The following is a 12,068-nucleotide window of genomic DNA, read 5'->3' on the forward strand; positions in this document are numbered from 1 at the left end:
GCTGTTTTCCCTCTTGGTGCCACTGGACTCCGTGTCACAGTAAGGGGTCTGAATAAGCAGGGCAGTCCCCTGTATGCACACGACCCCATCATTATCTCAGTCTGTCCCACCTCTCAGATCCACATCTGAGCCCCAAGAACTACCACAGCTCTCTGAGTTTCGATTACAGCTGGGGCTGAGAGATGCCTTCTGCACTTTTGCAGCCTTCATTCTGGTTCTTGGAGAGCCAGGAGAACCAGGAGACTGGCTGTAGGGAGAAAGGGGACTCAGCTCAAGGGGCTGCTTGGATGTCCCTGATCACATCTCCCAACTGAGCTTCTGACCAAACCGAAACTCAAATGCAGCTTTGAGAGGAGGATGGGACCAGTTTGCAAAGTCACAGTGCTCTCTTTTGCATGTGTCTTAACACTGAGGATTTGGCTGCTCAGATGGGAGCTGGGAGGTCTGGCAAGGGACCCCAAGTGCCTGGGTTTCAGGACCAGTAAGATGCTGTGCCACTGTCTGGCTGCCACCTGCCACATTCAGACCCTGCTTGGGCAAACCATGCCCATGGCCCAGGATGAGGCTCAGTGAAGACCAGAGTCTCCCCAGGGTGCCTGGAGGCTCATGGGTGCCTAACTCTGGCAGCTTTGGGACCCACGTTATTTATTTATTATTATAATTTTTTAAAAAGATTTTATTTATTTATTTGAGAGAGAGAGAATGAGAGAGAGAGCACGAGAGGGAAGAGGGTCAGAGGGAGAAGCCGACTCCCCGCTGAGCAGGGAGCCCGATGTGGGACTCGATCCCGGGACTCCAGGATCATGACCTGAGCCGAAGGCAGTCGCTTAACCAACTGAGCCACCCAGGCGCCCTATTTATTATTTTTTTAAAAAGATTTTATTTATTTGACAGAGAGCACAAGTAGGGGGAGCGGCAGAAGGAGAAACAGACCCCCCCCACGGAGCAGAGAGCCTGATGTGGGACTTGATCCCAGGACTCCGGGATCATGACCTGAGCCGAAGGCAGACGCTTAACCGACTGAGCCACTCAGGCGCCCCTGGGACCCACTTTAGAGCACATTTGTAATTCTGACAAAGAGAATAGAGAAAACAGGGAGGAAATCATAAAGAGCTGAAGACAACTTCAGAGGGTAGAAGGACCAAGGTTCCATCCTGAAACAGCTCATCTGACCTGCCTTGGGGATGGCAGGAAACTCACCCCAGCCACCTCCCTGGGAAATTGTCAGATCCTGACACAGCGAGGATCCTAAAAGCCTCCAGAGAGAGAACAGTTTCCACACAAAGAGGAAGAATCGAAGTGGCCTCAAACTTCTCAATACCAAATGAGCTGGAAAGTAATGGAGCGGGCCCCTCTTGTTCATCAAAGAACAGGACCTCATTTCCAACCTGGAATTCTATACCCCGCCAAACTGTCAATTGAGACTAAAGACGTGCAGATGTTCAAGAGCTCAAATCTACCTGTCAGGAATCCCTCCTCAAGATGCAATAGGTAGGTGGGCTTCACCAGACTGAGAGAAAAAAATCTAGGAAGAGGAAGACAGGGAGGGGCAGATGCCTTTTCCACAGATGGCCACACCTTCTCTCCCATCCCACCTGCTGTTCTGCGATGACCTTGCGCATGTGTGTGCATAGGTGTGTGCATGCCTGTGTGCACATGGGCGTGTGTATTTTTTTTTAAAGATTTTATTTATTTGACAGCGACAGAGAGAGAAAGCCCAAGCAGGGGGAGTAGCAGAGGGAGAGGGAGAAGCAGCTCCCCACTGAGCAGGGAGCCCGACAGGGGGGCTCTATCCTAGGACCCAGAGATCATGACCTGAGCTGAAGGCACACGCTTCACCCACTGAGCCACCCAGGTGCCCTGGGCATGTGTGTTTTGAAGTTCCCTTTGAGGGCAGCAGGTCTCTTATCAGGGGTCCCATTCTGGGTGGGGTCAGCCGATTGGTATCAGAACCCCCAGAGCGGCCTCTATCTCTGATGGCCACCAAGTGCCTTGAGGAACAAGCCCAACACCAGCAATGGGTTTCACTGGGCAGTGTCTGGGGCCAGGCGAGGACGTGGTCAAGACCCCCAGCCTTGTCTGGACAGTGTGAGATCTAGCTAGGCCCGTGACCTGGGTCCCGGGGACAGCGGGCTCTATCCTAAACTCTGTCCGGAGTCCCGCTGGGGGCCTGCGCCGACGTCCAGCAAGGGTTCGTGGAACCTCTGGCAGGCCGCCCCACGGGTGGGCCCCGCCGAGGACTGTGGGGGCGCCCTGTGCGCACACAGGCGCAGGGCACCGCCCCCACTCCTGTCAGCCTGTGGAAACCCTCCGCCCGCCCTCGCCGTCCGGCGGGTCCGTCCCTCCACGGCGCGCGCGGGCGGGGAGCGCGGGGACCTAACGCCAGGCGCGTCCGGGAGGACGGCCCAGAGCCCGCAGGCCGCGCAGACCCGGCGCCTCTCCCGCGGACAGAGGCCTCGGCAGCGGCTGGCTCCGCCCCGGCCGCCGTCTGCGCGGTCCCTGTCCTTCCCCGGCCCCCGCGCCCCCCGCCCCTATGGAGCAGCTGCTGCGCGCGGAGCTGCGCACCGCGACCCTGCGGGCCTTCGGGAGCCCCGGGGCCGGCTGCATCAGCGAGGGGCGTGCCTACGACACGGACGCGGGCCCGGTGTTCGTCAAGGTCAACCGCCGGACGCAGGTGCGGCCCCCAGCGACGCCCCGCGGCCTGAGCCGGAGGCTGGAGAGCGGAAGGGGTGGGGGTGGAGGGGGCGCAGTTGGGGCCGGGCGTCCCTGCCGGGAGTCGGCGGGGGTCTCGCGGAGCTGGCTCCTGCGGGCCAGCAGGACTCAAGCATTTTCTAAGGGATCGGGGCTTTCGTCCGCTGCAGGATTAATAATCCTGTGTTTGTTTTAATTTCTGTATCCATCAAGCGTGGGGGAAGCGAGGCTCGGAGTCCTGGGCTGGGTCTGCTTCTCCCCAGGGCCCCGCTCTGGGCTCCCTCTAACCCAGCCCTGCGCGCGGTTCCATCTCACTAGGTGGGAAGAGGCAGGATCTCGCAAGGGCCCGGCTCATGCCCCTCTACTCACAGGCCCGTGCTGGTGTTTGGAGCTGGTTAATGCCCGCTTAAAATTTGCTGTTAAATATACTGTGTATGGGAAATATTAACTCTTCACAAATGGAGAAAGTTAGCCTTAGTAAGTGCACCCTAGGTGCTGAGGATGACCTGGTGGGGGACTCCGCGGAGGCCCCCGTGCCCTGTGGGCCAGGCCCCTGTGCAGGAGTTGGGGGGGCTGCTGGCTATGGGCTGAAGGACTCCCAGAGAGGCTCCTCCCTGTCCCCTTGCAGCACTACCCACCTGGGGTGGATGAGGGCTTGGGGCTGGTCCAGGGAATTGTCCCGGAGCTTCATTTCAGAACCCGAAGCCCTCCAAATAAGCCCCACCTCCTGGGAAGCAGTTTCCGGTTCAGGGTTCGTGCAGGCTCTGGAACCCTCCTGGCTGAATGCTCCGCCAGGCCGGGATCCCACCATTTGCTCTTAAAGCCCTGGGTGCTGGCACACAGTAGGTGGGCCGATGATGGGTGAGGCCCTCCGGACACAAGCAGTCCCAAGCTCAGGTCTTCTCTGCCCCTGTATGTTTGGGGGCTCGCTTGCCCTGGGAGCGCGGCCGGGGATCGCGGGGGATTGCTGGATGTTCCCTGACACTGGCCACCCCTTGCTTCACAATCCCAGGTGTGGGCTGGCAGTTTGGGGGACGACTTGCCCCATTTTCCCCTTGAGTACTTTGCATTAAAGGGTGGGATTCTTTGCCTGTGTGGAAGGAAGTAGATGCTTTAGCCTCATGAGGAATAATTCTAGAGCCAGAGGTGTTGACAAGCCATATTAATAAGCACACTTTTAACGAAGTAATAGTGTACCTGAGGTGAGAGTTCACCTAGTTTAAAATTGGGGTATTTGTGGGAAATGTTTTAGAAATAGGACGGCTCTTGGGTCCCAGTGGAGGCTGTTTGTCTTCTGGGTGGGGTGTGAGGATCCCTCCCACCCCCCAGGCCCTGCTGGGTGCTTATCTCTGGGGACAGGCCCTGGACCCGAGCCAGGCCCTGCTGACCTCCCTGCCCTGCCTTCCCTTGCCCCAAATGTGTGTCCCAGTCACTTTGGCATGCGGCCCCATGCCGCCCTATGCTTCTCCTCAAGTCTGCTGTGGTTGCTTGAGGTAGTGAGGTGGGCAGGTAACCTGAAAGGGGACCCAGGTCCAACTCCAAACCCTCCACTAAGCCACACTCTGAGGCACCCCATTGTACTTCCTGGCACGCCTGGCACTTCCATAGCCACCCCCCATGGCACCACCCAGAACCTCCTGAGGTTCTCCTCACAACCTCCGTGGCACCGCATGGTACCCGTGGCCCTCTGGCCCCCTGCAGCATCCTGCGGTACCCCACAGTACCCCCAGCACCGGCAGCACCGCCCCTGCCCCTGTGCTTCCTCACCTCTCAGAGCAAGCACTTGGGGGCAGGGGCATCAGCATCCTGCCCACCCCAAGTCCCAGGCACAGCCTCAGACTTGCAGCCCCTTCCTATCTGAAAGGGGCCACTTTGCACCCCACTCTCTGAGGAGCTGATGTCTTGCTCTCCAGCTAGTTTTCAGTAACTTAAGGTCCTGGGTGCTTGTGATCCCATGTGGTGGCTCCTGTCCAGGGCAGTAGAGGCCCCTGTTGGAGCTGAAGATCACGGTCTTATTCTGGATGCAGGCCCGGCAGATGTTTGAGGGAGAGATGGCGAGCCTGGAAGCCCTCCAGACCACAGGCCTGGTGCGAGTACCTCGGCCCATCAAGGTGATTGACCTGCCTGGAGGTGGGGCTGCCTTTGTGATGGAGCATCTGAAGATGAGGAGCTTAAGCAGGTGCCTGGGTCTTGGGGGGGGGGAGGGGGGTGGGAGGGAGGGAGAGAGAGAAAGGGAGCAGGCTCTTGCTGGTTGCCCAGTTACCAGAGGCGGGGCCAGGATCATACCCCCGCCCCCGGATTATTATTATTTTTTTAAAGATTTATTTATTTATTTGAGAGAGAGAGCATGAGCAGAGGGAAGAGGCAGAGGGAGAGGGAGAAGCAGGTTCCCCACTGAGCAGGGAGCCCGAAGAGGGGCTCAATCCCAGGACCCTCAGATTATGACCTGAGCCGAAGGCAGATGCTTCACTGACAGAGCCCCCCACGCGCCCCTGCCCCTGGATTCTTAACAAAAAGAAGGAGTTCTTGCTTTCTGTGTGGTTTTGGGTTAGTTTGGCTCCAATGACTCAGCATCAAAGAAGCGTGTTGGAACCATCCCTGGCCTTATGCTTTAGAGTGCACTCGTGTTAGTGCAAATTGGGCAGACTGAAGTTGATCTAGTAATTATCTGAAGTCCTTAAATTTTTATCTAATTATTAAAGGTATATATATTCAACGTTTAAAAACGGTGGAAACCATGAATTCATGTAAAGAAGACATAAAGCCACCTGTAGTTCCATCAGCAAAGAATGGCCAGTGCTAACATTTTGGTGCAGTCTTTTTTTAATACGTGATTTATATTTGTTTTTACAAAACTTCGGAGCTGGTTTTTCCCTAACTTGTTAAGCCTCTGTTCCTTAATTCCCTGCACCTCCCAGGGCTTCTGTTGAAGACCACCAGCCCACTCCCACTAGGTGATTTTATACTATTTTGTTTTTCAGAAAGGGTCATAGCCTGCAGTTCATTTCTCACTTTTTAAGGAACGGAGAGTAGTTTTTAAGGGATTTAGAACGTTTCTCTGCGCGGAGCATTTGCTCTGGTTGTGGTGATTTCCTGTGTGAAGCCGCTCCTCTCCTCCTTCCTCAGTCAGGCATCAAAACTCGGAGACCAGATGGCGGACCTGCACCTTCACAACCAGAAGCTCAGGGATAAGTCAAAGGAGGAGGAGAACACAGTGGGTACGTTCACTGCTTCTGTGCGCCCTTCGCCCGCTGTGTCTACCTGGGTTGGTGCTCCCGGTGTGTTTTCACAGCAGGCTGAATTGCACATTACGCAGCAGCGTTGTGCAGATGACGCTGTTAAGTGAGAATTCTGCTGGCGCCCCCAGGTGGGTAGGATTGGCTCACGATGCCGTTTATGCCCAGCCCTGCGGGCCAGTGTGCCCGCGGCAGGAGGGTCCTGGTCGGCCCCTGTGCGGACTCGCGGCTACCACGTGTAATACACCCTCAGAGGGCTGCGTGCCTGCAGAGCCCAGGCCTGTGCTAGCGCTCGGCTGTGCTCTGGCATTTAAGAGAGACAGCAGCTCTTTCTGTCGACAGGCTGGAGGGTTGAGGGGGCTGAGCCCCGGTATGTGACCAAGTTTGGCTTCCACACGGTGACGTGCTGTGGCTTCATCCCTCAGGTGAGTGCCCACATGAGGATGTCCCTGCTTAGCTGATGACTGCTCCCAATGCCCCAGTGCTGTCGCCCCATCCCTTGTAGGTACCAGAGGGCCAGTCGTCTGGGCACCAGGAAGATAGCCTGATTTCTGAACTCAGAGTGTGAGCCGAGATACCTGGGTTAGGAGGGCAGAGGCAGAAGTTCACTGAGTTGAGCTGGGAGGAGGTGGGAAGCTGTGGGGCAGGTGAGAGAGCATCCAAGCAGAGGTACGGCAGGTGCAGAGGCCTTACGGCAGGGGGTTGTGTGATGAATGTAGGGGACTGAAGCGGGTGGGCGTGAGGCAGCATTCCATGTCAGGGATCAGGTCCTGGTCACCTGCCCCAGGATGTTGTAATTCTTGTGACATAAACCCCATTATTTCAAAGTGTACAGGGACACCTGGGTGGCTCAGTCAGTTAAGCATCTGACTCCCGATCTCTGCTCAGGTGTTGATCTCAGAGTCATGAGTTCAAGCCCCGCGTTGGGCTCCATGCTGGGCACAGTGGCTACTTAAAAAAACCCCAGGAAAATGTGTACAGTTCCGTGGTTTTTGGTATATTTCCTGTGTTGTGCTGCCATCGCCACTGTCTAATTACAGAACATTTTCATCACCCCCAGAAATCACATACCAGTTAGCAGTCATTCCCCATTCCCCTGCCTCCAGGCCCTGGTAACAGCTCACCTCTTCTGTCTCTGTGGATTTGCCCCTTCTAGGCATTCCGTGCAAATGGAAGTGTATACTACGTAGCCTTTTGTCTCTCCCTGTCTCTCCGGTGTGGGCGGAGGGCCAGTCTCCCAGGTGGATGGCACTTGGGGCAAGATCCTTCTGAAGCCTGAGCCAGACTTAGGGATCTCAGCCCCTGGGCAGCCCTCACATCTGGGGTCCCTCAAGCTCTATCCACACAGTGGTTTCCCAGGCTTGTTAGGGCTCTGTGAATCTCTGCTGAAGCCAGCTCCCCCAGGGTCACACATCTGCCGGCAGCCGGTGGCCATTGTGGCTGAATGGGGCTTGGTGTCCTGCTTCAGATGTTAAGAGCTGTGGGCTCTCCAAAGACACAGCTGACCTTGCACGGTGACTTTTCAAGAACCAGGAGATGAAATCACACACAAAACCCCAGTCTGTGAAGTCGATGAGAATGGGACTGGTCCATTAGGGACACAGGCAACCCCTGTGTGCCCCTTGAAACCCAGGATCAACGAACCTATTTAACTCAGCTGCAACTGGCCAAGAAGGGGTGAGGGCCCTGGGTGGACACTTGGTCCACCTTAAGCTGGGACAGATGGTCCTGCATGGAGCTCCTGGAGGGTCCTGCTCCTTGGGAGGGATGTGTGGGCCTTTAGGGGGTTGTGGCCATTGGTGGGGTGACCCTGAGCGGCGGCAGCAGGCTTCTCAGACTCCTGGTGTGTTAAGCCCCCTTGGGACCGCTGGCATTTCGTGCACGGCCACTCCCTGGGCACATCTCTAAGTGCTTCATCCAACATCAGTCACCCAGTTGCTGTAGCAACCTTAGGAGGTGGGTGTTGTCATTTGGCTCATTTTATAGATGAGGAAACAGATATGCAAAGAAGCCAAGCAGTGCCCTGAGGCCATGTGGCTAGTGAGTGGAGGGCCAGGATTGACCCACAGGCTGGCTTCAGAGTGTGGGCCAGAACCCCCTCACTGCCTTGCGCCTCTGTCAAGGTGAAGGCTGGGTCCCACCAGCGGTGCGCTCAGGTGGCCCTGCCTTTGGCCGCTCAGGGGAAAGTCCTGCCCTTTCTGGGTGAGGGGATCACAGTCCCTCTGTCCAGGAGGAGGGATGGGGCTAGCCAATGCTGGTGTCCAGCTCCTGATACTCAATCTGTGTCTTTTATGACCTGGTCATCCAGAAGGAAGATGGAGCCTTGGACACTGGGAGCCTGTGCAGACAGATGGGGAAGGAGGATCTGCCACCCCATGTGCCTCAGGCTGTCTGGGGAGAGGGCCTCCCCTCCTGCTTTTGAGGCACACCCAGCACCAAGTGGGTGAACCCTGGGCTGAGCAACCACAGCATCCGGCACAGGGAGTCCACAGACATGTGTCTGAAGGTCACTGCGAGGCGTGCTCTCTGGAGAGGCCCTCCCCAGAGGGGTTTCCCAAAGTGACACTTTGTATGAAATGAGCTTTGCATCTTTAAAAAAAAATTCTATTAAGGTATAATTGACATAAAATAAGCTGCACATTTAAATTGTACAATTTTGCAAGTTTTGACATATGTAGATACCCGTGAGCCAATCAGCACAGTTGGGACGGGTATACCCGTCACCCCAAAGGCCCTCTTGCCCTTCCCTGCCCCTGGTAACCACTGTCACTAGAGGTAAGTCTGTATTTCATAGAATTTAACGTAAATGGAATCATACGGCGTGCCTTTCTCCTGCTTCTTTCACTCAGCTTCATCATTTCATGATACTCATCTATGTTGTTGCATGTGTTAAAAGTCCGTTCCTTTGTAGATGAACTGTAGTTTGTTTATCCATTCACCTGCTGATGGGCATCTGAGTCGTTCCCAGGTTTTGCTTTCACAAATAAAGCTGCTGTGAACCTTTGTGTACAAGAGTGTTTGTGGAGACAAATGCTCCCACTTATCTTGAGTAAATACCTAGGAGGGAAATGGCTGGGTCATACGGTAGGTTCATATTTAACTTAAAAAAAAAAGATTTATTTACTTATTTTAGAGTGAGAGTGAGCGGGAGGAGGGGCAGAGGGAGAGGGAAAGAAGCTCAAGCAGAATTCCCGCTGAGTGTGGAGCCCGACGTGGGCTTAGTCTCACGACCCTGGGATCATGACTTGAGCGGAAATCAAGAGTCAGACCCTTAACTGACGGAGCCGGCCAGGCACCCCTAACTTCTTAAGAAACTGCAAACGTATTTCCCCAAGTGGTCGTACCATTTTACATTCCCACCAGCCATGGATGAGGGTTCCAGTTCCTCCACATCCTGGCCGCTCTTGGTAGTTTCCACTGTTTAAAATTATTTAGCCATCCTGGTGAGTGTGCTGTGCTGTCTCCCTGAGGTTCTATTTCCCCTGATGGGCAGTGACGCGGGACGCCTATTCCTGTGCGTATTTGCCATATATCAGTGGTACAGACATTTGGGATTATTATGTCCTAGTCATCAGTTGACCCGCTTTCCGTCGTGAAATGACTTTCTTTATTCTTATGATATTCTCATCTCTGAAATCTACTGTCTCGTATTAGTACAGCCATTCCAGCTTTCTTTCGACTCATGTTAGCATGGCGTGTCTTTTCTATCCCCCTACCCTATTTCTGTTTTTATACGTGAAGTGCATTTCTCATACACAGCTTGGAATCAAGTCTCTTAACTGGGGTACTTAGACCCTTTGCATGTAATGTGCTTATTGATATGGTTAGGGCTGAATCTGTTATCTTGCTGTTTGTTTTTTATTTGTCCTATCTTGTTTCACTTTTTCCTCTTTATCTGCCCTCTTTTGGACTGAGTATTGTTTTTTTTAAAGATTTTTTATTTATTTGACAGAGAGAGACACAGTGAGAGAGGGAACACAAGTAGGGGGAGCGGGAGAGGGAGAAGCAGGCTTCCCGCAGAGCAGGGAGCCCGATGCGGGGCTCAATCCCAGGACCCTGGGACCATGACCTGAGCTGAAGGCAGACGCCCAACGACTGAGCCACCCAGACGCCCCTGGACTGAGTATTGTTAATGACTCCCCCATCTCCTCTGGTGGCTAGCTGTAATACTTGGTCTGTCTCTTAGTGGTTGGGCTTGGGTTTGGGCAGTCCCCACGTATGGCTCTGCCCTGTGAGCACTGACTGCAGCCTCAGCCTCATCTCGCCATCCAGGTGAATGAGTGGCAGGAAGACTGGCCCACCTTCTTTGCCCGGTACCGTCTCCAAGCGCAGCTGGACCTCATTGAGAAGGACTACGCCGACCGAGAGGCACGAGAGCTCTGGTCACAGCTACAGGTGGGTGAGGGGCTGTCCTTTTATTAGCCCATCGCATTTGTGTGGGGTCCTCTGGTAGAATGGAGCCCTGGAGCAGCGCTGGTCAAGTGTGGACACATAAGTTCCGGACTGTTGGCCTGATGGGGAACCTGGGAAGGGGATGGTACCTGAAGACATACTTGGCCCCTGAGTGCAACTCTCACTGGCTAGGTCACCAAGTACTCAACCTCAAGCTTTGCCCACACGAAACGCAGGTGCTTGGCTCATAAATGCTGGCATTTACTATTGCTTTCATAGTCACTCTTACCCTGTTCTTTTCCAAAGCATGAATGTCTCATCTCTTAGAGATGTAGGTAGCAGATAACTCTCCAAATGTTAAAAACAGAATTTGCGTGTCAATCCAGGGTGACCATGCAGCAAAGAAATTTTGTTTAACTCAGTAATGAAGTAACCAGTTGTATACAGAAGAGGTGCAGGCATATATGTGCTGAGAAATAAAAGGATAGTAGAGAAAGTTTGCCAGGTTGCCTAAAAAAACCCTGCATTCAGGTTATTTGGCCCAGATTCTACAGGGCCGCGTCCACTGAGGTCTCTGCTGTAGGAACGTCATTAGTGCTGTGGACCGTCCAGACCTAAATTACTAATAGTAAGATAATGTCGCATTCTCCTGGACTCAGAGGGTCTCTGGGCTTCATAGACCAGGCTGTGGTTGGACCCAGAACAAACATGAGGTCATCTCTGCCTTATTTCCAAGTATTGGATGAGGCGGCCATGGCTCATATCCCATGGTAACTCTGTGTGCAATAATTATTTTTCTTAGGTGAAGATCCCAGATCTGTTTTGTGGTCTAGAGATCGTCCCTGCCCTTCTTCATGGGGATCTCTGGTCAGGAAACGTGGCTGAGGACGACTCGGGGCCCGTTGTTTATGACCCAGCTTCCTTCTATGGACATTCTGAGTTTGAACTGGCAATTGCTTTGATGTTTGGGGGGTTTCCCAGATCCTTCTTCACTGCCTACCACCGGAAGATCCCCAAGGCTCCAGGGTTCGACAAGCGACTGCTGCTGTACCAGCTCTTTAACTACCTAAACCACTGGAACCACTTTGGGCAGGGGTACAGGAGCCCATCCCTGGGCACGATGAGGAAGCTTCTCAAGTAGAAGCCAGGCTGCATCCCTGCCTCCCTGCTTTGCAAATAAGTAGGGGTGGCAACACCAGAGATGGCTTCAGGGACTAATAAAGTAGGAGGTTCAGGGATGGAACGGCTGTGCTGTGTGCCTCCATCCTCCTTGCAGTTGGGCTGATGTACAGAGGGCCCCCCCCCCCCAGCACCTGATAGGTTTCCAACAGGCTCATTATGTATTGTGATCTGGGGGAGTTGGGATAGTTTCATGGTGATTGTTACAGAGTCACACAGATCTGCGATTTGCGTAGGTGGAAGTTGGGGTCACATCTCCCCGTGGACTCAGGCTCAGGCAGAGCTGGAGACCAGGAGATGGGTCTCACCTCTTGAGCGGCATCTCTGGGGCTGAATGGAGCTGCGAGTCCTCCCATTACGAGGTAGGACAGATGGAAGGAAAGGCCCTCAGTATTGTGGGGGACAGGTATTGTGGCTGCAGCCACCGCCCAACCTGCTCCGCACTCCATTTTTCAGCTGGCGTGTCTGTCGCAGGATAACAAGAGGCTGAGGGTAGGGGGAGAGGCTTGGGCAGTGGGGTGTGGCCACGGTGGGGTGTCAGGGGTGTCCACTGTGGGCAGATGGCCGGAT

General features: G+C 54.4%; 1 protein-coding gene across 1 annotated transcript; it reads left to right on the forward strand.

The window, feature by feature from the left end:
- The first annotated feature begins 2,332 nt into the window (after nucleotides 1-2,332).
- Nucleotides 2,333-11,560, forward strand: FN3K (fructosamine 3 kinase). Its single transcript, XM_027568428.2, has 6 exons — nucleotides 2,333-2,674; nucleotides 4,719-4,870; nucleotides 5,818-5,909; nucleotides 6,270-6,352; nucleotides 10,200-10,322; nucleotides 11,122-11,560. Exons 1-6 carry the CDS (start codon nucleotides 2,534-2,536, stop codon nucleotides 11,458-11,460), a joined length of 930 nt encoding a protein of 309 aa, XP_027424229.1. The 5' UTR covers nucleotides 2,333-2,533; the 3' UTR covers nucleotides 11,461-11,560.
- The last annotated feature ends 508 nt before the right edge of the window (nucleotides 11,561-12,068 follow it).

Source organism: Zalophus californianus, chromosome 16 (assembly GCF_009762305.2).
Source record: "Zalophus californianus isolate mZalCal1 chromosome 16, mZalCal1.pri.v2, whole genome shotgun sequence".
Taxonomy (NCBI): Eukaryota; Metazoa; Chordata; class Mammalia; order Carnivora; family Otariidae; genus Zalophus; species Zalophus californianus.

What these genes read in the sequence shown, in the direction of transcription:
- FN3K (XM_027568428.2), top strand. Translation starts at nt 2,534, where the DNA reads ATGGAGCAGCTGCTGCGCGCGGAGCTGCGCACCGCGACCCTGCGGGCC. An exon ending in AGGTCAACCGCCGGACGCAG is followed by an intron (nt 2,675 to 4,718) that starts GTGCGGCCCCCA and finishes TTCTGGATGCAG; the next exon opens with GCCCGGCAGATGTTTGAGGG. An exon ending in AAGATGAGGAGCTTAAGCAG is followed by an intron (nt 4,871 to 5,817) that starts GTGCCTGGGTCT and finishes CTCCTTCCTCAG; the next exon opens with TCAGGCATCAAAACTCGGAG.